General features: G+C 34.1%; 1 protein-coding gene across 1 annotated transcript; it reads left to right on the plus strand.

The window, feature by feature from the left end:
* The first annotated feature begins 12,014 nt into the window (after positions 1-12,014).
* On the plus strand, positions 12,015-22,498 carry LOC141586405 (nuclear pore complex protein NUP96). Its single transcript, XM_074407613.1, has 5 exons — positions 12,015-14,783; positions 15,996-16,119; positions 18,077-18,231; positions 21,498-21,595; positions 21,723-22,498. Exons 1-5 carry the CDS (start codon positions 12,249-12,251, stop codon positions 21,916-21,918), a joined length of 3,108 nt encoding a protein of 1,035 aa, XP_074263714.1. The 5' UTR covers positions 12,015-12,248; the 3' UTR covers positions 21,919-22,498.
* Positions 22,499-27,380: the final 4,882 nt, after the last annotated feature.

Consider the following 27,380-nt stretch of genomic DNA (forward strand, 5'->3'; position numbering starts at 1 on the left):
AATTTGTGTTTTGTCAATCAGGTTATAAATCAAATATCTTAGTCGACAAAAAGATTATAAATCAAATGTCATATTGGAAGTGTTGAAGTTATATGGTCCAAGGATATAAATCGAATCTTTTAATACGGATCAAGGTAAATATTTTGCATGAGTTTTGATTGAAATTCGATGATCATTCTCCAATCCATTGTTCCATTTTGAATGCTTTCAAACCTTTAAATCATTGTTTTCTTTTCCATCAAATATTTTCTTCTAGCACTCTCAATCTTTGTTCGAAAAATGTTTACTTTGAAATTCATTGGGATAGGCGTTAAAGCTCCTCACATAAAAGTTCACCAACAACAAAAGATATAGAGATGACTCTAATTGACAAGAGATATAGAAATGAAATTAGAATGATGTCCATTGTTTAACAAATACATTTTCTCGTGTGTCCTCTCAAAAATTGTTCACATAAAATTTATTTTTAAAATTATTGAATGCGTATTTAGTCTAAAATTTTATTTGTATAAGTCACATGTCATCAACTCCTTGCTAATAGTTTAAGAATATCACTTAGGTCTTTCGTTATACAAAAATCATTTCAATAATATTTTTTCCAATACGTTGAAAATCAATTGAATTTACAAGGACGATGTTGCAAGACCGACGAATCGACAAGAATTATAAATGTATTATTTGTTAAAAGTTTAACAAACTCCATTGCATTTAAGAAAATAAACTTGTAATTTTAGCCTAATTAGTAAGATAAACATAAGTTGTATTTTAACATAGCGCTTTCTGCGCATTATTCGTATCGTCTCTAATTGATTAAAGGCAATATGTAAAATTCAGTTATAAAATATCATTACCATCCATTCATTTATATATTTTACATATTTACTTTATTTTACATTTCTTTTTTCATTATAATACGTTAGGTAATAAGGAATAAAATTAGATGTCCAAGTGTCCAACATTTTATTTCTTTGCCGGATAAAAATAGGACCAAGGTTCTTCGAACGCACCAAAACAACACTAAAAACAATATATCAAGTACTAGAATACCAAAAGCCGTCAATGTTGAGTGAACTGAACAACCACCGTGACAAAGCCAAGCGCCCTCGAAATCCAGAGACAATCTAAACACCGTAAAAAAAAGTAAGGAACAAAAACAGAAAGGGGACCGCACAGTAATTAACACATCAAGACAACAATCAATAAAAGGACAACGACAATGAGGACCGTAGCAAAATAAGAATAGTTTGCAAAGTTAATATTTCACTGTTTGTATGCAATTTTACGTTTTCCCATAATTTGTGTTGACTTTGCTTATAGGCTTTGAAAATAAGTTGTTTAAAGTGCTCTGATGAAATACAAGACAATACAATTTCCCATTTAATTTATATGCAATACCAGCCTTCGAAATCAGATAATGGACATTCGTATGTTCTTTAAAATGAGGGATCCATGGGTTTTGGTGCTATAATATATCTTACCCTCATGAACTATGACAGGACCCTCTTTATTGCCTTGCTTAGGTATCCTACTAACATATCTCCAAGATAATAAGCAAGAAGACAAACAAGCCGAATAACGCATTCATGAACGATACCGCAAAAATAAAAGAACAAAAACAATCAAACCCGTGATTCTCACGGGTCACAAAACTAGTTGTAGATTTAATAGCCATTATAAACTATTGATTCCCATCTTTTAATTTGCCTTTTTATTTATTTTCGAGTTATGAGTGAGGAGCTCAAGAGGTAAAACAAATAGAAAAAAACGTTAATGAAAATTACTATTATTATCATTAATCTTAAATAGTGGTTGAAATAAAATGTTTTCATTGGTACCCGTGAAAATCAACGGGCCATTTTTGGTCTACGACTTTTGTATCTTGCGGAATATTTGTTACTTTGGTAGCAACAATTTTATTTTTCTTGTTGAGATGTTGTGATTTAAAACTTAACTTGGTATATGGCCGCAACTACGTAAAAGTGGGGAAAGAGGTTATTGTTTTTGTGTTTGTGTTCTCATGCAGCTCTATATATAAATATAACCATGAGTATAAAACATGATGCAAAAAAAAGTTTATAGCACGTTTATAACAAAGAAAGGTTTGTGAATTAAGTATGAACGTAGAAACATGGTATACTTTTTGAGTTAAGCATGAGAAGAACTCAACTCCTCCGAATCCTCATTTTAGACAGGTGATATCCGTTTGAAATTAAGACAGATTAAATGTGACCATTTTACGATACAATGCGTACATTTTTTTATTAAAAAAAAGTTATTACCATTTTATTTTTAAAAATGGACAATGTTAGTTTTGACTTTTTATCACTAAATAGCTACAAATATGATCAATGTCTTCTTTTATGGATATAAGTGTTTTACGCTACGGAGTAATAGTAGAAAATGTATTCATTTCCGAATAATAGAACAATGCTTCAAAAAGTTATCGGCTTCTACCTAAAAAGTTTCAGTTAGTCAGTCTTGCATTTCTTATACTTGTTGTCCTTCCCCTATTTTCTTTCGTGGTGCTCTACCATCATAGTCCATATGGTGAAAACGACCATCGCGTGTAATAATTTCCTGAAATTGATAAAGAGTTTCATTGGCCAAAAGGACAAATATTAGCATGGAGAAGATGAATCCAAATAGGCCACAATATTATGTATGTTAATGATTTATGGTTTTACATTAAGCCAAGTGAAAGTACAATTCATAAAAATCGGCAACAAAATAAAATACATGAGACGACATTACAGAAGAATAATACGGAGTGAAAATGGAGTTAGAGATAAATCTACTACAAATCTTCACATTAAATGCACTATACCATGGTCAAATGAGAATTCGACCATTAACATTTGATATTGATCTTCATCAAATTTTACCAATAAAAAACACATAATTGTAGACAAAAAAAGGTAAGAACAATATTAAAATTTTAAAAAATACTCATATGTGATTATGTGAATCGGAAGATCATGGTTGATGGCACAATAAATTCTAACCTTGATTAGTGTATGCATGGAGGGTTATGTAACCATTGAGTAGCTTATAAATACAATTCATAATTTATACTCATATCAGGAAAATGGGAAGTGATGGAGTAATGAATAATCAATCTACAATAATGAGAGTAGTTAACAAAAAAAACCTTTTGAATTCTTAACATTTATGTTACTATAAGACTACACTGTGCATTTGGCATTGAGTTATAACGATAGTTCTAATAATTAGAGAGAAACTCAATAGGCAAATTAAATTAGATATTACAAAAATTAATTAAATAGGAAAAAGTTTTAATTAATTTGGTGGACGTTAAGTATTATGAAGAGTTTTAATTAATTTGGTGGACGTTAAGTATTATGAAGAGTTTTTTTTTTGGAATCTATTACCATGTTTAATTAACAAAATGAATTAAATAGGAAAAAATGTTAAAAAAAAATGGTGGGTGTTAAGTAATATGAAGAGTTTTAATTAATTTATTAGCATGATTTATAACAAAAATTTCAATTAAAATGCAATTTTAATTATAAATTATAAAATTTATTACATTTTTTATTACAAAAATTTCAATTAAAATGTCAATATTAATTATAAATTATGAAATTTTGATGTAAATTTGTAAGATTTACATAAATTTTCGAGGAATATCTAATTTAATTTGCCTATTGAGTTTTAAAATCTAGTTGGATTATTATTTTAAAATCAAGTAGTTTTGTAAACAAACTCTAAAAAATACGGTACGGGATTACTAGTAGAACAAAGAATAAGTAATTATTTTTAAATAAGCGTTTTATAAAAGTTGGACACTCTCGAAAAGAACCCTATATATATTGATTAATCGTAGCTATAAAGGTTGTCATATCATAATATCATAATCCTTGTAATACTTGTACTATTCCAAAAACACACAAAGAGATCCACAGTGGCAATGTTGTTTGCGGTGGAGGTCTTTATGAATTTTACGTTATTGGCAACGCCGGTGATGGCATTTATGCCTCCGATAAGGCGGTTGACTGTGTTCGTGAAAAGAGTTGAGGTGGGAATGATAGCGACCATGGGGATCCGCTATCGATTTTCCCATCGTCTGCGCCACGACTTCCCTTTAATCTTCCATCTCATCCGCCACGACTTCCCATTACTGCTCCGTCGTTTGCGTCGCGGCTTCTTCCGTTCTTTTACCTTCGATGCTTAATGTTTGCAAAGATAGGTTCACGGTGATTGATATCATGATATGCATGGTGCTTTTGTAATTCGAGTGACCTCATAATTGATGATTTATTATAAATCTATATTCTTTTTACTAAATTGATCATATTCTGTTGTTTTCTACCTTTATTTCTTATATAAGCTGTATATTTTTCATATTCATGTTGTTGTTTTCTACCTTTATTTCCTATATAAGCTGTATATTTTCGGCTCCTCTTAACCTAACCTGAATTGAAGGAAATTAATTATAAGAATTACGTTCACAATAACTTTGGGTCGTACTTTTTCACGTACAGATTTTACTCTTTCACATACGCCTTTTACGATTGATTTACTTTCAATCTTCCTTCCCTTCACCTCCTCGGTCCTCCCTCCCTCCTCCAGTTCACAATAACTAAAAAGAAGGCATAGTGTTCCAAATTCATAGATCCATACATAATAAAATTAAGTATTAATTGTTCAAGTGGCTGTAAATTCCACAAATGAGTACTAAAGGACCAAACACAATGACAATGTCGTCAATTCAGCACGACATTCTCGAGCACCACCGTAAATTTAATTTCGTTTTAAAATTGAATTAATTATAGGAAAGGTAGCTGAAGAGCATCATCGACTTAGGTATAGCTGGTCGGTTGAGTTGCCGGAGTTTCCGACTACCACTGATTGTCCGACGCCGGTGATCGGGGGTCGTGGGCCTGGATATGAATGAGAGGAGTATGTGGACGAGGCTGAGGCTGAGTATGAGTGAGTATATATGGTAGAGTTATTATATTACTAGTATAGGACCCGTGCTACAACACGACATTTTTAAGATTAGGTTTATAAAGAGGAGAATTCAATAAAATTGTTTTTGGCATAAAATATATGATACTTTTAAGTTAATGTTATAATATAGTAGATATAATATTAGCAATGAGGCAAAAAGTAAAGTTTATTACTGTAAAAGTATAGTTGAAACTAAGTTAGTCTTGTTCAAACTATTAATAATAATACTATAATGTTAAATCATAGTAATTGTGATTTCTAAAAGAATAAAAAAAAAATAGACGATAAACTTTTCTTTGCTTGCATATAAGTATAAAATTTTAAAATTTCTTATTAAAGTAAATAAAACAATAAAAAAATATTAATTAAAGTGTTTGCAAAATTTTATATTTAAATGCATTTTTATATTATTTATATTTGATTAAATTTCTTTTAGATTTTAAGTTTGCCTTAACATGAAATATCTTAATTTAAGTCAAAAAAGATACTCGCCACGAGAGTTTATTAGTTCATGGCTAAATTTTTTTTGCCACGGAATAATTCGTGGCTAATTAAAATTCTGTCACGGGTGTGACATAGTTTGTGGCTAAAATGATTATTTGCCACGGGTGTAGCCTATTTCGTGGCGCAAGTGACTTTCTGCCACGGGAAAAGTTATCCCGTGGCATAAAATTTTGTCTAAAATAATGAATAAATTTTCCGTGGCTAGCGAATTTAGCCACAAATTATAAATTCCCGTGGCATAATTCGTGGCGCAAGTGACAATTTGTTGTAGTGATGCCTGATATAACTCCTTTTACTTAGTCGTAATGATATACAATCCAGTCCGGGTTTATGTACGTACTGATGATATAAGCGATATTGTGAACCTCATGTCTGTATCGACAAATGATATATGTCTTGTAATTAATTGGGAATTTAATTGAATTGCAGTTGAAGGCTTATGAGACCAAGAGTATGAAGTACATCCCCTTCTATACGTCTTTATTCAATTTCCTGTGTGCTACTTCGTGGTTCATCTTCGGAGTACTTGGCAGGGACTTTTTCCTTTGTGTAAGTATATCATACACTATATATGCTGTGATCAACAATGAGCAATTAGCATGAAGCAGTTTCATAAAATCAAGTGTTTAACAGTGCACCGGGTTTGTGACAGCTATCAAATGGAATTGGAATGGTAATGGGAGCATGCAGTTGTTCATGCACTTCAATTACTACAACAATAATGCTGGAACGGGCACATCTGAAGTTCTCCTTGATCGGGATTCCGACATAAGTAATGATGAATGAGCCAGATTTTTTATGTTTTTTTTTTGTTCTGAAAAGTTGATGTGTATGATTTTGAGATGGATTCTGTTGTAATTAGGTGAAAGTGTAAACAAAGCGTGCGAGCTGTTAATTGTCATGAGAGTGTGAATCTATCTATATTAATAAAGGACGCTTTTTTCGAGCGATTATAGAGAGTCCATCTTTTGCAAACTACCTAAATAAAATAAATAATGTTCAATATAATTAATTAATGGATAATAATAAATTGAGAAAAAAAAAATAACAGATAATAAAAGATCACAAAAACTCCAGTCTGTGCATTAATTCATATATACTCCGTAGTCTTCGTACATGCCTAGAAATAATACTCCCTCCTATTCCAGATAATCGTCCCATTGTCCATTTCCGTCTATTCACAATAATGTCCCATTGTCCATTTTTGGTAAGTGTTGTGTGGTCCAAATTCAATTCCATTTGCGTCTATTCACATAACTGTCCCATTGTCCGTTTTGTGTGGTCTAAACTCACTTTCTTAATTCTTGTGACATTTTCACAATGAGACGGTTATCTGGAATAGGAGGGAGTATTATTTATTTAATGATCATCTTGAAAGTTGGACTCCTAAGTCCTACCTATATACATACCCGATACACTTATAGAAAATTAGAAATAAAATAATGAAAAATAGATGATATAAAAAAACATAAGTTTATATATATGGAATACCAATAACACAATATGAGTATAAATCAATTATTATATTTAAATCATATATGCCACTGGAGATTTGTTTTCTCATATAAATATAATATAATATAATATGAATAAAATAGTATTTAAAAAACATCTAGGTAGCAGTATTAGTTAATATAAAAGAGTAGCAATTAGCATCACCACGTGAATATGCGATTAGCTATTTCAATTATAGTAGGAGTGCTAATATATTAATTAATAATTAAATAAATAAAAGGAGTTTTATATGACTTCAAATAAATTCTATATACTACTATAAAAACTCTTTATCCACCGAACATAAAAATCAAATTCCTTTTAATCATCTTATTATTTCTCTTTTAGTTTCTTTATTTATTATTATTATTTATGTATTCTCTTTTAGTTTCTTTATTTCTTTATTTATTTCTTTTACATTAATGCCGGGTGAATCGTGTTTTGTGATTTTAGTCGTGTAACTTTATGTTAATTGTGTTTAGCAATACTGTTTCTTAACAATAATGTATGGTTTGTCAAATGTACTAATTGGGCAATTTGGATTGAAATTTCAGGTAGAAAATTAGTCTGAGCATGTAGCAAGCATGTAATTCATACGTGAAACAATTATTCAAATAGCTCTATTGGTAGGGGTAAGGATCTAATAATGTACTTTGATTTTCTTTAAAATAATAACGTTCATTGATTTCTGGATTCTATACGTAAGAATGTAAGATCGTTTTCTTTATAAGGCATCTCAAACTATATAAAATACAGTAGTTTCTCAAGTGGTTTTATACGAAAAGACGAACTTATCGTAAGTAAAATTGCTTACCCTAATGGTTTTAGTATTTGGTATTTTTGTCAATTGCAAACCAAAGAAGAAATTATGACTGAAAGTTGAACAAGCTTAATATGTCTTCGTCTAGATGTGGTGGTGGTGGTATAGGGATGTGGTGCTGCCTCGAGGGTTCGACTTCTACTAAGACGCCATTACTGAGAATTAAGTCCGACAACACATGAGGATATAAGTAAAGACCATGTCATGGCTATGAGAGGTATTGAGCAAGACAAGCAAACAGAGATAGGCACCGTTTACCACAAGTGTAGGGCATTCGTTTTCTCAAAATTTCCAAGACAATCTAATGCATGCATAAAAGAGAGATCCAATTAAGTAGACGATTATTGTTACCTTATTTACCGTGGTCTTTAAATTCTTAGGACAATTTTATTATATATACGAAATTGTATTATACATCTAACTATATAAGGAGTCATATTATATTTACAGAGTATATTGTACAAAGTATCGTTGAAAGAAGAAATTAACCTCATGATTCATTTCATTGCTCCAGCATCTCTTCAAATTGAAATTTTATTTGTATTGTATTTTTTTTGTGGATTGAAAAGATATTGAAATAAATTAAAGAGAAACACCACATAGTTCAATAAAATAGATCAGGGTTTGACGAGAGCTTGGCACAAGCTATCTACGAAATTAGTGGTAGTATTCAAACTAAATTCAAGTAATTTAAGGAGTAATAATTAATCTAAATTGTCTACAACGACACCATATGTACAAGAGAGAATTACTTTTTCTGATATGAAAAACTCCAACATACCCATCTACAATAGGTGAGTAGCACTACAATTCAAAAAGGTTAAAATTCCGAATTAAGAAAAAATATAAACTTTTTTTAGTCAGAATGTATATCATACATCTGGTACATGATGATTAATAGAGTATATTACAAATAGTTCAACAATTATAAACCACTTTCAAGTATTCTTATAAAAAGTTGCGTTTAATATTGAATGTTGCATTGTATATATTCGCCTTAGTCGAGACAAATACAGATAGTGTTTAAGCATGTGGTGGAACAAGTGTGGGAAGTAAACAATATACCCATCATAGGTGAAATTACGGATAAAGCCTAAATCACTTAAAATTATGCGTAAATCTAATGCATGCATGGATCAAGGTATGATATAGTTTGGCAACGAGAAAATGGGAGAGCACGATTTAGATTTACGCACATCGTTAAATCAGTTGAGTATAATTGGAACATGACGAGCAATGAAATCATGAGTATAAGTTTAAAACTATTCAAATCATGTAAACCCAAACTGTTAGAATTACTTATGCAATTTGATTCAACCCCTTATAATTGTTAAGCCTGGCATGAGGTTGATGCATTAAGTGTTAGTTTGCTCTGTATATGTTAAAAGATGGGGTCAATTAGATCATATGTAGTCATCATATTACTGAATCATAAATCGTAGAATATTACAAATAGGCCCGTGCATCGCACGGGCATTAAATCTAGTTGGATTATTATTTTAAAATCAAGTAGTTTTGTAAACAAACTCTAAAAAATACGGCACGGGATTACTAGTAGAAAAAAGAATAAGTAATTATTTTTAAATAAGCGTTTTATAAAAGTTGGACACTCTCGAAAAGAACCCTATATATATTGATTAATCGTAGCTATAAAGGTTGTCATATCATAATATCATAATCCTTGTAATACTTGTTCTATTCCAAAAACACACAAAGAGATCCACAGTGGCAATGTTGTTTGCGGTGGAGGTCTTTATGAATTTTACGTTATTGGCGACGCCGGTGATGGCATTTATGCCTCCGATAAGGCGGTTGACCGTGTTCGTGAAAAGAGTTGAGGTGGGAATGATAGCGACCATGGGGATCCGCTATCGATTTTCCCATCGTCTGCGCCACGACTTCCCTTTACTGTTCCATCTCATCCGCCACGACTTCCCTTTATTGCTCCGTCGTTTGCGTCGCGGCTTCTTCCGTTCTTTTACCTTCGATGCTTAATGTTTGCAAAGATAGGTTCACGGTGATTGATATCATGATATGCATGGTGCTTTTGTAATTCGAGCGACCTCATAATTGATGATTTATTATAAATCTATATTCTTTTTACTAAATTGATCATATTCTGTTGTTTTCTACCTTTATTTCTTATATAAGCTGTATATTTTTCATATTCATGTTGTTGTTTTCTACCTTTATTTCCTATATAAGCTGTATATTTTCGGCTCCTCTTAACCTAACCTGAATTGAAGGAAATTAATTATAAGAATTACGTTCACAATAACTTTGGGTCGTACTTTTTCACGTACAGATTTTACTCTTTCACATACGCCTTTTACGATTGATTTACTTTCAATCTTCCTTCCCTTCACCTCCTCGGTCCTCCCTCCCTCCTCCAGTTCACAATAACTAAAAAGAAGGCATAGTGTTCCAAATTCATAGATCCATACATAATAAAATTAAGTATTAATTGTTCAAGTGGCTGTAAATTCCACAAATGAGTACTAAAGGACCAAACACAATGACAACGCCGTCAATTCAGCACGACATTCTCGAGCACCACCGTAAATTTAATTTCGTTTTAAAATTGAATTAATTATAGGAAAGGTAGCTGAAGAGCATCATCGACTTAGGTATAGCTGGTCGGTTGAGTTGCCGGAGTTTCCGACTACCACTGATTGTCCGACGCCGGTGATCGGGGGTCGTGGGCCTGGATATGAATGAGAGGAGTATGTGGACGAGGCTGAGGCTGAGGCTGAGTATGAGTGAGTATATATGGTAGAGTTATTATATTACTAGTATAGGACCCGTGCTACAACACGACATTTTTAAGATTAGGTTTATAAAGAGGAGAATTCAATAAAATTGTTTTTGGCATAAAATCTATGATACTTTTAAGCTAATGTTATAATATAGTAGATATAATATTAGCAATGAGGCAAAAAATAAAGTTTATTACTGTAAAAGTATAGTTGAAACTAAGTTAGTCTTGTTCAAACTATTAATAATAATACTATAATAATGTTAAATCATTAAGGGGAACTAATTTATGAAATTAAGTTAGATGTAAATTATAATTAAAAAGACCTATTATCATTATAAAAAAACGGTAGAAATAATATACTACGCGTTTAAAGAGACGATCTAAAAATCAAAGGAAAATCAATTTGTTTCTAACGTTAGAATTGTTAGTAATGAGATCTGCCAAATCAAAGGGAAATCCATTTGTTTCCATATAGGATTGTTAATTATCAACGTCAAAATTTTTTTGGTTATACGTTAGAATGTTAGTAATAGATCTGGCAATCAATGGAAAATCAATTTGTTTCCAAATAGGATTGTTAATTAGAAAAGTCAAAGATTATTTTTAAATAGTGGGCTCAACATAGAATGTGAGTGTGGTGTTTTCAATCCATAAAGCAGGCCCATTAAAGTAGGGAGCACTTGGCGGGAAAATACTAAGAGAATTTTATTCTCTTAGTAGTAGGGGAGAAGTAGTAGGGGAGATTATTTGAGTCAGTTCGTACGGTTCGCAACCTAATTTAGTTCGTACGACATCCTGATTCGATTGATTATTATTTTAAAATCGATTTTTTAAACAAATTACAGCACCGGATTACTAGTAGAAAAAAGAATAATCAATTATTTTTAATAAGCGTTTTATAAAAGTTGTACACTCTCGAAAAGAACCCTATATATATTGATTAATCGTAACTGTAAAGGTTGTCAATATCATAATATCATAATCCTGTAATAGTGTAATTCTTTTGATCCTAGTTCTATTCCAAAACCCACAAAGAGATCCACGGTGGCAATTGTTATTTTTTTTACGGTTGAAAATCAAGTGTTTTACATTCTAATACTCGGTATCTAAGTTGAAACAATGATTAAACCTTATATACCATTTTCCTATACGAAAATTAAAGTTATATATGGAGTAAAACTTTATAAACCTAAACTAGTGTTGTGACCCGTGTAATTTACGGATTTCTATTTAATTTATATGTTATTTCATGATGTTTATGTCAAATTCGTTGTTTGAGGATAATATGCACAAATAGGATTACCATAAGTATTGTACAACTACGGTATAAAAATCCGAGCTTATACATATTTTTTCGGAGCTAATTCAAAGTTCACGTTTTAAATATGTAAATAGATGATTTCAATACTTTTTAATATAAAACTCATATTATTTAACATAAAACTCGGATACCGCCTCGTATTTACTGCCATTTTACCGCCTGGCCCGATTGCCACTCCCAATATTTACCGCCCCGTATGATAAAGACGAGTATTTCTCCGAAAATCTCACTTAAATTAACTCTACGCAAAACCCTCACTCAAGTCCCTCTACTCTTCGGCGCGCACCACCACTGCCGGCACCACCGTATCTCCGACGACCGCCATTTTATCCGGCGACATCGTTCAAGGTTTCTTCTTTTCTCTTTCTTAGTTAACTTCAATGGAATGCGACATTTTATGCGATTCATATTCCTTTAATCGCCCCTCACCATGTAAAAAGCGAAAGAAAAACAAAATTAACTCTTTAATTGATGAATATTTTCCGTCTTTGAGATCTTCGGACTATTATACTGAACCGTCAATTGATGAATTAGTTGAATTGGAGGTGAAATACCCTGGTTATTGTAGTGAAGTTAGGGATTTTACTGTTGGTAGGTTAGGGTTTGGGAATGTGAGGTTTCTTGGCGATACGGATGTGAGAGGGTTGGATTTGGAGGGGATTGTTAGGTTTAGTAGGCACGAGGTTGTGGTTTATGAGGATGAAAGTATGAAGCCTGATGTTGGGGAGGGTTTGAATAAACCGGCTGTTGTTACGTTGGTTTTGAGGGTTGGAAGGGAGGGGGAGGGGTTTGACGGAGTCAGGTTTGGTAAGGTTGTTGATAGGTTGAGGTTTAGCGCGGATAGACAAGGGGCGGAGTTTGTTTCATATGAACCGTGGAGTGGGGAGTGGAGGTTTAGGGTTAAGCATTTTAGTAGGTTTGGGTTGAGTCTTGATGATGAGGATGATATTATTATGGATGATGTGGGTTCGGGGGATGATGAGGTTGAGATGAATGGTGGTGGTGGTGAGGAAGAAGAGGAGGAAGATGGTGATGACGGATTTGATGTGGGTATTGGCACTGAGCTTTCACACTCTCTTCCCGCTCATCTTGGGCTTGACCCTGCTAGGATGAGGGAAATGCAAATGATGATGTTTCATGGAGATGAGGATGAGGAGTATGATGAGGCTCCATCTCGTGAGGAAAAGAGATTGTCTCGTGAAAAATCTCCGTTGTATAACTCTGGGTTGAAGTTAAGTTATAAACCGAGTCCACCTCCCCCTAGGAAGACTCCGGTACCATTGCTTGAGTATAAATCTAATAATTTTGACGTAAATGCTCCTGGTACTCTTCTACTTACCCAGCAGAATAAAGGGTTTCCTTGGAGAGTGGCTAAACCTGAAGGTTTTAGACTGGAGAGTAACCATGAAACACCAGTGTCTAGTTATCACTCTCGAAATATAGTTGATGCGGGATTGTTTATGGGTCGATCGTTTCGTGTAGGCTGGGGCCCTAATGGTGTGCTTATTCATAGTGGCAAGCCTGTTAGTGGCAATAGTGGTAAAGGAATATTATCTTCTGTGATCACTGTGGAAACGGTTGCTATTGATAAGGTTGCCAGAGATGAAAATAATGAAGTGAAACAGGATGCTGTTAGCTTGCTTTTCGATTCTCCTTTAGAACTGCACCGGTCTTTGGATCATAGCGTGAAACAAATTGAGTTTGGTCCGTTCAATTTATGCCTTCAGAAAGTTCTCTGTGATCGTCTAGCCCTCTCAGATATCTGTCGGGGCTATACAGATGTGGTTGAGAAGCAGCTTGATGTTGTTAGTTCACCTGCTGTTCATTTGTCTCTTATGCACCAAGTATATGTCTGGGAGCTCATCAAGGTCCTTTTTTCTGAGAAAGATACCAACGAACAGTTTGGGGATGATGACCACGACGAAGAGATGATGTTAGATGGAAAAGCAAGACCCTCTAACATTGACCCTGAAGCACTCCCATTGATAAGGAGGGCAGAGTTTAGTTCTTGGTTACAAGAGACTGTTTATCACCGGGTGCAAGATGATGTGAACTGCTTGAATGACTCCAGTGATTTGGAACAGATTCTTCTTCTCTTGACAGGGCGACAACTGGATACTGCTGTTGAATTGGCAGCTTCAAGGGGAGACGTGAGGCTGGCATGCTTGCTAAGTGAGGCTGGTGGATCTATGGTGAATCGATCTGATGTAGGGCAACAGTTAGATATATGGAGAATAAATGGAATGGACTTCCACTTCATCGAGAAGGATAGAGTTCGGCTTTATGAATTGCTTTCTGGTAATATTCATAGTGCTTTTTCTGGAAAGAGTGTTGACTGGAAAAGATTTTTGGGGCTATTGATGTGGTATGAATTACCACCAGACACTTCCTTGCCTGCAGTTTTTCGCACTTACCAACACCTTCTTACTGAAGATAAAGCTCCGTATCCTGTTCCAACGTATATAGATGAGGGACCAATCGAGGTGAATGTTGATGTTGTAAAAGAGGGAAGGTTTGATCTTGCTTATTATCTCATGTTACTTCATGGTAATGAAGATGGTAAATATGATCAACTGAAATCTATGTTCAGTGCTTTTGCATCAACCAGTGATCCACTTGACTACCATATGATTTGGCATCAGCGTGGAATTCTTGAAGCAATTGGCGCTTTTACTTCTAATGATCTTCATATTCTCGATATGGCATATGTTTCCCAACTTCTGTGTGTAGGAAAATGCCATTGGGCTATTTATGTCGTCCTTCACATACCCTACCGTGAAGATTTTCCTTATTTGCACTCTACTATTATTCGGGAAATCTTGTTTCAATATTGTGAAACGTGGAGTTCTTCTGATGAGCAGACTAAATTTATTGAGGACTTGGGCGTCCCATCTCAGTGGTTGCATGAGGCTATGGTACATTTTTCTTCATTTATCTGTCCTTCTCTAAGTAGTCTCTGTTATTTTGTAGGAAGTTGGTGCTTGTCCTGGTTTCGTTGGGAGATGAAAGATCCCAAACTTCACATAAATTTACATTTCATTGCATTGATTGCAAATTCTTTTCTAAGTTTCATGTGCCTTGCAAGAGTTGTTTGGCTGTGCATAGTAAGTCATACGTGATCGTCATATATGAGGTTAACTTGCCAAGCACTTCCTACATATTGTAGGAATTGGAAGTCTTCGCAATCACAAGTTATTCCATTGAGCATTTTTTTGCCAACTTATCATGCCATAATTGCAAATCTTTGGATCTCCATGTCACATGATATGTAATATCAACCAAACAGCCACCTGATTAGTCTAACATCAGTTAATTGGATTTGTTTCACACTTTTAGCTCTCGTTCACCAATGCCTTCTAGAATAGATCCTGACTCAGGCATGGCCGGACAGGTACAATTGTACAAGTAGAATAATATATTTGTCTATACAAGCTTACCCTTTTTGCTAGCGTACTGTTGGAACTGCAATCTTGTTGTTCAGCATTTGATGCATGGAGAGTGATGTGTGTGTTTTTTAAAGGAAATGGCAATTTGAATAGTGTACTTACAATCTACGATTTTAATGTGTTTGTTAAACCTGATATTTTTTTTTCATAGAAATTGACTGGAACCTATGAATGAGACAGTTTGTTAGGGTGTGGCAGTGGGCACATTGTCCTTTGATTCGTTGGAAATGCCTATCAATAAGAAGGTTTAATCTATTTGCTTAAAACTATTGACAGATGAGAGATGTTATTTAATCATCATTTGAAGTTGCTGTGAATAGTTTCACATGAAATTGAGAAAAGACTTAACATACTTGTTTTCTCTCTAAATACAGCTTACAACATCTAACAAACCTATGTAGAACTCTCACTCTACTTAGTCAAGCGCATTTGTCTATTTGCAGGCAGGCAGATAATGGCAACAACAAAATTAAGTTGCACAAGATGAAATTAGGTTAATCAACAATGAAATCGTTATCACACTTCATACATTAACTAATTGATTTTTGCATATAAATAGTCAGCAAGTCTTTTCCTTATATTCAGCAAGTCCTTTCCTAATAGTGATATGTGCTTGTTGTTTATTATTCCTGTACGCCACATTTTTAAATTCAATCTTGTTTACGGCTTTCCTCTTTGTAGGCTGTCTATTTCCAATACTATGGGGATTCTTCGAAGGCCCTCGAACACTACATTAAATGTGAAAGTTGGCAAAAAGCTCATTCGATTTTCATTACATCAGTTGTTCATTCTTTATTTCTGTCAGGTAACATTCAGAACTTTTCTCAAATTCATTCTTTTTCCTGTTGAGTAGGTTATGAAGTTCCAACATATGCCAATGATGTTATTATATTGCTGGTGGTTTCTTAATGTATTTTTCAAACTATCAGTAGTGGAAGCTGGTGGGACAGTTACGATTTTGCTGTAAGGACGTTTTTGTTGTTGAGTTTATTATAACTTTTGCTTCAAGGTGTAAGTAATATTACAGTAACATTCAGGCAACTATGTTTTGTTTAGCTCTAGGGTGAGACAGACAGGAATGGGATGGAGGAAATTTGTTGCTAGGTAAAGGAATCGATCCAATCGATCACTCTGGTGTGTTGCTGCGAGGGCCAAACTTCTCCTTGGTTGTTAATTTTGGAAGTGAAAATGATAAGAATAGTAGAAAGGTGCTTTTTTGTGATCTGATTATTCCTTTTTTGGGAGAACTTCTAAACCTGTTTCGAGCCTCGTGCAGACAGACAACTTTGTGCTGGTATAGTATTAGAATACTAGAGTTTTATATCTGTAACATTTGCTTTGTCTGTGAGTTTGATCACATAAGAAAGTCAGCATTTAGCTTTGTATCCAGACCTGCTCCTTGTTGACCTTAATCAACATGCTTTCTTTGATCGAGTAAGTGGGGTCATAGACGCATAGTGCTGCCTCTAGTACTTGATGTTGATGAAAATATGGCAATGCCTCCAAGACCTGAGTCCCTGACTAATTGCACTAACTGCGCGTCTTAGGCTTCTGATGCCTTTTCCCTCTGTTGTGTACTTGTGGTGCAGCAATTATGAATTGGTTGAGGTGTCGAAACAAATCCTTGGATATTTATGCATTTAAACTTTAATAATGAGCAGTTGCTCTTTTTTATACTAGAAGTAATATGGGATATCGATTAAAAGACACAAAGAGGGTAACGTCTGTATGTAAAAAAGAGCAAGAAGATTAAGCCCTCAAGCTATCACGACTCACGAGTGATCTAATCAATAGATAGAAGAAAAGCTGCAATGAAGTGTCCTCTCTGTCCTCACAAGCCTATAAAACCTTTTTAGTACACGCTGGAGTTTTGTTTTTGTGACAAAGCATTTCTTAGTTTCTGATGCTCCCGGTCTTAGTTATTGTACTCGAGTAGTCTTCTTGTAGCTAGGCTATAGTTTCGTTAAATTAATGTTGCTTGTGGCTTAAGTGGTAGTTACGTCAATTTCTGTGCAGTTTCTAGTTCTGTACATCGCAAAACAACCCAAACCTGAAAAAACTAATTGAAAAATATCCAAAACGCAATTACCCAAAACAAATAACCTTATTGTACCCCAAACACGAGCAAAGCTGAACCAAATCAAAATTGAACCGATCTCGAGATAATTAAAATGCCTAAAATTTGAATGAAACTGAACTGATTACAACCTAAGCCTATCTAACCTAAGCAAAAGACTCATTCTTCTCATTAACACTTTTTTGTATGAATTGGATTGCTGTTGCTAGATTTAACCAGAATACATTGAAATATTATATTTTTAATGACAATTATATTGAATGTTGACAGTTGACACAAATCACTCACATTGAACTCAATGATGGTTCAACTCAAATTTCACATTATTCCACGGTGACATGATCAAACCTGTACCAACCCAAAATAGCTCAAACCGAACATGACACTAGAAAATCATCTTGTCACTGTCAAAACATTTAAAAAGTCACATAATTAGGATCTTTGTTATATTTTATCTCCTTAATGGGTATTATTGGATTCTATTGCTTAACTTCTATTTTCTTTTTCCTCCTCCATTGTCCTTTTTTTTTTTTTTTTTTCTTAAACCATGGAAAAAGTTTATCGCAAAATTGGATGTGAGATTTTGGTTTTCTTCTTGCTTGAAAGTGGATTTACTAATTGTTTTTATACCTTACGGTTCTATCTGTGAGGAAGTTGATCGGTCTAATGGTTTACCCAAATGCAGACAAAGACTCAGAAATATGGAGGTTGGCAACTTCGATGGAGGATTCCAAGTCAGAGATTGAAAACTGGGACTTGGGAGCTGGAATATACATTTCATTTTATTTGTTAAGAAGCTCTTTGCGGGGAGATGACGATGACGATGATATGACTAAACTGGTACATATATTGAGATCCTAGTCATGCCAATCTTACATCTTATGCTATGTTTGGTCTGTTTCATTTGAGGAGTATTTTCACAATCTGCACTAATAAAACTTCATCGAATACGATGTAACTTTTAGATAGCAAAAGCTTTATAATAATAGTATCTACTGACTAGATTTTTGCTAATCTTGGACGATGAGACTATGAGAGTAGAGTAATTTAGTAATCTTCTTTGGTTTATCTCTAGTGTGAATAGTCTTAATAAATCTTGACTGGACCGGGATAGGATCCTGATGTCTAATTTTCTCAACTGGGATTTTAAACTCCAAAATAATGCAACCCTTCTGTCAAAAGCAAGTGAAGGCTTCTGGGGTATATTACGTATCTGGAACATAGGCTTACTTGAATACATATCATATATTTTGGGGTTGTGGGGTAGGGGCTGAACCACTGGGGGAAGGAAGTGATGGGTATGTACATTTGGTGCAGGAAGGAGTTCTGAAGAACGAAAGGAAAATGAAACAAAGATAATGTGTCATCTTTATCTTGGTTTAGAAGTGGTGTATTTCTTGTTGGCTGCTGAGCTGTAGCCTGTAGGTTTGTCCTAGGTCCGTGTGACGCTGATGCTTGGTGGATGGTTGTTCTACGCTTGTAGAAGATTAAAGATGGGTAGCCACTCTAGGGCCTTAACTGTCAGGCTTGCCTTGGGGTGTGTTGATGGACTGAAAATTCATGTAAGATACCCAGGACTAGGGCTGCTTATGTTTTGTTCATATTTGAATCTTGTCCTTGTTGGTAATGATGAAGCTGAAGAGTCCTTTAAATGCCTTCTCTTATACTTGTTCTGGTAGTTATAAGAGTGGATATTGGTGATCTCAACATTGTTGCGCCTTGTTAAATATGTAGTCAAGCATGTGCTTTTTGGGCTCCATTGTTCCCGTAAGAGGAAAGTTGGTTTGAGGATCTTTAATTAGCTGGGGTGGAATCTTTAGCTTTGAAACCAGGGTTACCTAATTCGCTTAATTGCCTAACGAAAAGCGAATTAATTCGCGCGAATTACAAATTCAAATTGCATCAAATTATGGTGTTTGTTTATAATTTTATCGAATTATGCTCTATTTGATTGAATTGCGTATTTGTATTACGAATTCGAATTGGTCGTATTACGAATCTGGTAACCATGTTTGGAACACCCTTTGCTTTTTCCTTTATTGTGTCATTATGCCACTACATTTGACATGCTCTCTCTGTTTGGAATTTGAGGTAGAGAATTAGGATTGCTTTTATATAAATTCTGCTTAGGAAGGCACCTTTAAGATTTATAGTTAAGAATGTGGACCATATGGTTATTAACTTAAGATGCTGGTAGCTGTGGTAGGGATGTGGGAAAATAGTGTCTTTCCAAAAGTCTGGATGCTGGTGGGGATGTTGGATAATAACGTGTTCAGAATAATCTGGATGAAAGACTAGCCTGTGGAATTCTTCTTAATGGTGATTTTATGTGCCTTCCTTTGTTCCGTCTTTCATTAGCTCATGTACTATTCTACAAGAGCAATAAAACAGGGGACTTATTGAAAGGTTCTTGAGGCAGATTCAAACCCATTAGACAGGTAAATATCTGTGATACAAATTCCTCTTTTCTGTTGGTAAAAAGATGGGGACATGGGGTATTTGTGAAACCCAAAAGAGAGGTTCCTTGTTTAGCTATTCAACAGTAAGTGTTATTACCGATGAATTTCATCAAGTTATATTTTGTAACATGAGGTCTGAAAGAGACTGAAGAAAGTGAAGGATTTGATATGGACTGTCTGCAAGTTGGTCAAGATTAATTTAGTTGGAGAGGATGATTGCATCTGTTTTTCACTGTTATGGCATCTGGCTTTGTTTATTATCTTTAGCTAGTGTTTCCATGGACTTGTTTGCCTTTATTCAAGTACATGTGCTGGTTCCTGTGTCAGAATATTGAGGATTAAGGAAATTCTTTTAAAATCCATGTCTTTAGAAGAATCAAAGATTATTATTGGTCTAGTAATATGCGCACAAATCGCTGCATAGAGCAGTCTACCTTACCTTGATGTGATAGGAGTTTCTGAGCATATGATTTTTTGATGTACTGGACAAATAATACACCTATCCATCCATCTCATTTATATTGTCCCCATTAAACTTTGTTCTCAAGTGTTGTCGGCTTTTGACTAAACTTTTCTCACAAACATGCACTGTCTACACCTCTCAGAAAGATATACACTATCTACAAGATGTTTTGGATGATAATTTGAAAATATTTGGAAGTTTTACAATGTTTCCCTACATAAAGTTGATGATATCAATGGTCAAATCCCACAAATGTTTGACCACCAAATGCAGATAGGGAGGATATAAAGGATGATTGTTTTGGTGGCACTTTATGTGCGATTGCTGTATCTACTTGTTTTTTGTTCAATAATTGTGTATGAACTAGAAACTGAAAACATCACGAGGAGAGCCATTGTTCTCTTAGGACTCAAATTTTTCTTCTCTGGAAGCTTATGCAGTTCTTTATCTTTTATCATTTTTACTTAAATATTTATTTACTAATTTTTTTTTTTTAAAAAAACTTGTACTCTTTAATCTTTAGCCTTGGTTGAAACTAATGAATGTGGGACGGTGGCTTCAGCTGTCACTCGGATGAGAATTCGTATCCAATGTGGAAGAATTACAAAACCGCCTCCTCCAATAAACTTTGTAGCCGATCACCCATTTATGTTTGTTATCAGGGAAGATGTTTCGGGTGCTGTTCTTTTTGTTGGGACTGTGCTTGATCCCCGATAGAGTAAAACAAGTCCTAATTTTCTAATCTACTTAGCTATTTTGGTTCGCATATATAAGAAATAATTGATCTTTAATATTGTTTCGTTATATTTAGTACAGTATATCAAATATATGCTGGTCAGATTTCTGTCGCAATTAGGCTGTGTTTCGGGTGCTGTACTACAACCGCGGTGTTAGTAGCGCCCAAATTATGACGACTATTAGTTTCACGCTTTTCTTCTTTTTATTTATTTTAGTTTTTACACATTCTTGTTTTGCTAACCATTTATCTATTTTCTTTTCCTTTGTTAATTTACCTTTGACCGTATTGGCGTGGATTCAAACCTATACGGATTCGGATGATGATTCATGTTGGCCAACCCTAACCTATGTTGGGACTAAGGCTTTGTTGTTGTTGAAGCTAATGCAGCCCTTGTCCCCATTAATAAAGGTGACTAATGAAGTTAAATGTGTCGTCCTTCTTGTAGCACCCTCTGGAGAGCAAAAGGTCAGCTTGTAAGGAGTTCTTGGATCACCTGAACAAGTCTTTGGACGTACTCCAAAGCAGACTACCCATGGATGCAAGGCATGCAATATTATTCTTTTATTTATTTGTACTTAAAAAACTTTTTTATCTTCTTTTTTCCCTAATATTTTAAAAGCAGAAATGCAGTCAAGTTAAAGTATTAACAACAATTTTGCCTTTGCCTCAGGATTGCGTATTCCAAGATGTCGGAAGAGATTTGTAGTTTGCTTCTATCTGATAGTGGTGAAGATTCGACACGTGAGGCTCAGCTTAGCTGCTACGACACTGCATCCACAGCCCCTATTCCAGAAGATATTCGTTCCTGTCATTTGCAGGATGCACTGTCGTTATTCACTTGTTATCTTGCCGAGGCAGCCAGTTAAGCTTTATTTACGTTGTACCCTGGGTTGATTTTCCTATAATTAACAAAGGTGGCTTGCAACGTTTCAGTTACCGCCACTGAATTGAGTTGACATTGCTCACTACTCGGAAGTTACCGCGTCTTTTAATTCATTCTTGTTATGTATTTCGCCCCCTAGTTTTCATCAGTGCTTGGTATAATGGTATGTGAGTAATATTCTCGATCGCTCCCCTCGTTCTATGATGGTGCCATGTTATTTTGAGCTTCTGTTGTGTGAGATCATTCTATGCATACCACAGCACCCTGAATCTAATTATCAAACGAGGAATATAACTTTAGAATGTCAAGATACAACTGTCTCACATGAGGTTTTTTTTTTTGTAATGGTCTTAAAGTCCGACAACAATGCTTGTACTTTGTATCAGTTCTGAGGTTGTAAATTGAACAATCTTGATATCCGAGTCCTGTTGAGCTGTGTTTATGTTAAGCCTGTAGGAGCTACTTAATTGAGTGGAATTTTGGATATAAGCTGGAGTTGGCCGGATTATTTTTGTTATTCTGAACTTGATGAATTTGATTATGGATTTTCTGGTATTTTCTCATTCGTAACTTCTCTGTCATATTACGCGGATTATTTTTTTGCGTCTTTGAGAAATGTAGAAAAGAGAAGGTCCATGATATAGCTCTCCTAGGTTAGATACTACTTAGATCATAGCTAGACGAAAAATGGATTTTGACATGTTTTACATTTGCTGGGCTCGACACTTGACAGTTGATATTAATGATGCAGATTTGTGCATTCAGATTTTTCTAATTTTGCCTTTGGTGATTCTCTGACGCTCTTGCAAAGTAAGCGCTACTGTAAAGTTATATAGTACGGGTGTCATTATAGCTTTGTATGGTGGTGTAGAAATTTTTGTACCGACATGATCTGATGCTCCTACCGTAGTTATTATAGCACCCGTAATGAAAGTGAGAAAAAAGGTCCCTTTAGAGAGCATGATTGTGCTTTGAGATTCAGACGGAGATGGAGGTGATTACGATGTGTGATACTGCGAAGCGCAGATTAAGGATGTGGTGGCGGCCAGTGGGTGGCACCGGTGAAGTGAAGAGGATGATTAAATTCAATTTCACTGCAAGGGTTAAGTAGAGGATCAGATTATGCTCCAAGATAATCTGTGGAATGATTATCTGTACTTGTTTCAGGAGTAAGCCCATCGGTCTGAGTGCAATCGAGTATGTCATTTCGGGATTGGAGTAAGTCTTGTGCTCAACCAATCCTGTATTTGGTTGAAGTCATTGTAACATGTTGAGCAGGTTCACAGAATCACAGGTGGTGGTGTTGGTTTGTTGCTAAGCTTGGATGGTTGGTGCAAAAGGAGGGGGAAATCCGGGTCGGTAAACATCATTTTTGGTCAAATACCAGAAATCGTTGGTAATAAAACCAAAATATCAGACGCTGATTGATCGGAAAATTACATGAGAAATCTTTTGACCACTAAATTGGTCAGAATTCGGCAAAGTTTTTTCAGTTATCGGGAACTAGTGACCAATGTAAATAGTCGAAAAGTTTCTGACCAACATACATAGATGACTATTGGCCAGAAATGTTACTATCCCGGTTGGAAAATGAGCTTAGCTTTACTATCGGAGTAGGACCAATTTCATATCGTGTTACATGTATGTAAATCAAATAAGTTTCTCTCCATTTATTCCTCTCTCCATTTCCTTCCATTTCTTATTAATGGTCTAGATTCCGTCTCAAAACGATCTAACGGTTAGTTGAATAAAAAGGTTAAATACTTCACTTCTTAACTAGCTGGTTGATTCTTACTCCGTATTAATTAACATGTGCATTGCTTAAGGTTTATATATTCTCATGTCACGAGATCGCTTTATTATCAAGGTCTTTTGTGTTTTCTAATTTATAATAAAGCTATGCGATTCTTTCTAATTCCATTTTTTGTTATCAGATTCATGACCATTAAGAATTTTTTATTCTTGAACATAATTTTTTTTTTCGTTCACTCCTTACTTAAAAATTGATTTTTAATTTAGAGCACTTTGAATCAAATTTTCTTACAAGCTTTCAACTAAAGAATCTTTATTGATGTATCAGAATTCAGACACATGCGTAAGATTCCATTTTATCGGTTTTGGTTGGTGCTCACTGCTCAGTAGGGTCAAGAATCCTTGAATATGTTGCTCCTCCCTATTACTCCTATGTTTGTTTGCAAAATACACGTTGGAAATGGTATATAAAAAACACAAACTCTCATTTAAGACGGTGTTATTCGTCTTAAGATTAAGACGAATCAAATATCACATACGAAATAATTTGCGTATATAAGATTAAATATTACTTTTCGTTATGCATTCTTATATACATAAGTGGTATGTACTTGAACATATTAAACTTAAGACAAATAGTACCATTTTAAGGGAGACTAACACAAATTGTTGCAAAATATCTAGAGGAAATGTCCCTTCACAACAAAAAGGGCCATTATTTTCCAACATGTTGTAAAATAGATTCTTTATTAAGCTAGCAAAAGCATGAATTGGGAGAAGGGAAAATGCACGTGGTGCCCTTGAAGTTTCGATTTTTGCCCGAAATACCCAAATTTATGTTCCGGAAATCTTTAAGAGGCTATAATTCGTGTCTACGAGTTCAGAAAATGATAATTTTTTTTTTCAAATCGATTATCTTTTCGAGAGTTACGATTTGAAAAAAAAAATTATCGTATTTGGATCCCGTGGCTAGGAGTTTTTGTACGTCAAAGTTTTTTTTACCGAACAAATTTTGAGTGACCATATCTCTTACTCACGAATTCCAAACTCGACAATTTTTTTTTTCAAGTCGTAGTTCTCGAAAAGATAATCAATTTGAAAAAAAAAATCGTCACTTTTTGAGCTCGTAAACACGAGTTATAGTCTCTTAAAGTTCTCTGGATAAAAAAATTGGGTATTTCGGGCAAAACATCAAAGTTGAAGGGCACCGCGTGCATTTTCCCTTGGGAGAATCCTTTATCATCCTTAATTAGTTTTAGATAACATCCATCCATTTATATTTATATAGCTATTATTCGGCTATATGTAGGCTCCAGGTTGGTTATATCATTATTTAATTTACTTTCTTTAATTTTTAAATAAAAATAAATAATAAATGCAAATATAAAATACTTAGCTAATATTATAAAAAAAATCATAAATGCTAAAATAATATTTTATTTAGAGCACAAACAATTGTAAATTGTCAAAATTAAATAATAATAATAAAAAAAAAGAGTCCAAACGAGCTATCGATCCGAGCTTTACTAAGCTCGAAATCGACTCAAATTTGGTCCACCTCGGCTATAAATCAGTTTTGACCGCTTTGACGGAGTTGATTTCGAGGGCTCTACGAGTCGGCTCAATTCATTTACAACCTTACTTGTTACTTCCTTTGCCTAATCGTTTGTTTGCTTTTTTTGATCCTTTGTGAGGAGTATTTTAATCAAAAACAAATAAATGACTATGCCGAAGGCGTATCAAACTTCTTTTATAAAACAATATATACAACCAAAAAATTAATACTCCCTCCTATTGTACATAACTGTCTCAGTTTTCATTTCCGTCTATTCACAATAATGTCCTATTGTCCGTTTTTAGTAAACTTTTATACTTATTTTAATCACTTTAACCCACAACAACAATCCACCTCACCCCACAACAATACTTATTTTAATCACTTCACCCACAATAATACCCCACAATACATTCCCTCTCTCAAATTACCTCACCCCACCATAATACTGTACTTCACTTTCTTAAATTTTGTGTCATTTCAATAACGAGATAATTATCGGGAATAGGAGGGAGTATTAATTTAATGAAAAGACAAATAGAGAGGGTAAGTTAAGAAATCATATCTATCATCAGATTTTCCTTAAAATTGATTTGTCTTAAGAATAAAATGGGTCAAATAACACTCCACTGTGCATAGATGAGATAAATCTTTGGCTAATCCCAATGTATTACTCCGTATGTTTTTTGGCTCCGTTTGGCAAGACATTTCAGGTACCTGATTTAGTCAAAGTAGCTTATTTGACCAAAGTTTCAGGTACCTTATTTTTTTGTAAGCGTTTGGCAAGTAGCTTATTTAATCAAATAAACTACCTGAAATGAAATGCTACCTAGAGTAGCATTTGAGATTTCAGGTACCTGATTTGGTTTGATTTTCCGTTTTTACCCTTTAAATCTATACTATTAAATAATTATCATATTCTTTTACGTCATTTCATCAAAATCGATTTACCTTTTCGATTAGTTTGCCAAACATTTTTTTATATAATCGGCTACCTTATCGGTTCTAATTTTACTACCTTATCGATTTACCTTTTCATATTTGATTAGCTTTTCGGTTTTAATTTACCTTTTCGTGTTTCAAATTATCTTTTGGTAGTTTTACAAAACAGAGTCTTTGTCTTATGTATGACACTTGACCTGTTTTAACTTTGAAGGTTGAGAATACAGGTGTAACTTTTTAAGATCGTTAATCTATTGTAGATCGGGTAAATTTTTCTTAAGGCAATATCCATTTTAAGATGAAAATTGTTCAAATATTCTCCTACTTAAACCGTTTTCAATTGAAAACAAATATTACCGTTTGCACAAATCTACTATATATAAAAGCTAAGTCTTTTAGAGACTCCTGATTGGTTGCTTATTTTTAAGGAAAAAAAGGACTTCTCTCTTCAATTTTAATCGTGGAGTTCCTTAATTTTAGGAACTTTAATTTCCATTTCTACAATTACAATCTACTTTTCCATAACTATACAAACACATATATGAAATGTATGGATCTCAATACATCTGCACTAAATTATGAACTTTTTTTTTTTAGTAAAAGATCAATTTCATTAATAATAATAATATGTCATACAAGAATTGCAACAAAAATTAAAATTAATTGAATACAAATTTGTAAAACACAGGCAAGACAAACTCTTCCTAAAACTAAGATCGTTATTAGATAAAAGCGTTTCTGCACACCACCCTCTAAAAATACCATTGTTTCTTTATGCAAATAAGCTGAGGGGATCCATAGATCTGATAATAAAGTTTTGAAAGAGATGAATCTTGTCCGATCTCACAAATCGTAAGCAATAATCCAATATCCATTGCAGCATCATATGACTACAGATAAGACCATTGATCTTCCACATAATTCTTGAACCTCTCAAATAGAGGGATGAATCTCACACAAGATGAGGACCAAACTCACACAAAGGCGAGGACAAATCTCCAATAAAGGAGAGGCAAGAGTTATTTTCATATAATTAATAATTAATAGATATTTAGTAAGGAAAACGGAAAAAATTGGGGCTTACCTCCACCAAAATTGGTAGACGGTAGCCCCTAATTATGAACTAATTAAGTTACATTTGCTAAAAAAATTACAAATAAATTAGAAACTAAATAAAAATTACAATTAAATTATGA

The sequence above is a fragment of the Silene latifolia genome, chromosome 6 (assembly GCF_048544455.1).
Source record: "Silene latifolia isolate original U9 population chromosome 6, ASM4854445v1, whole genome shotgun sequence".
In the NCBI taxonomy this organism is placed as follows: domain Eukaryota; kingdom Viridiplantae; phylum Streptophyta; class Magnoliopsida; order Caryophyllales; family Caryophyllaceae; genus Silene; species Silene latifolia.

Coding starts and splice junctions, on each gene's coding strand:
- LOC141586405 (XM_074407613.1), top strand. CDS start 12,249: ATGGAATGCGACATTTTATGCGATTCATATTCCTTTAATCGCCCCTCA. Junction 18,232..21,497: donor ACGATGATATGACTAAACTG/GTACATATATTG, acceptor TCCTTCTTGTAG/CACCCTCTGGAGAGCAAAAG. Junction 21,596..21,722: donor AGACTACCCATGGATGCAAG/GCATGCAATATT, acceptor CCTTTGCCTCAG/GATTGCGTATTCCAAGATGT.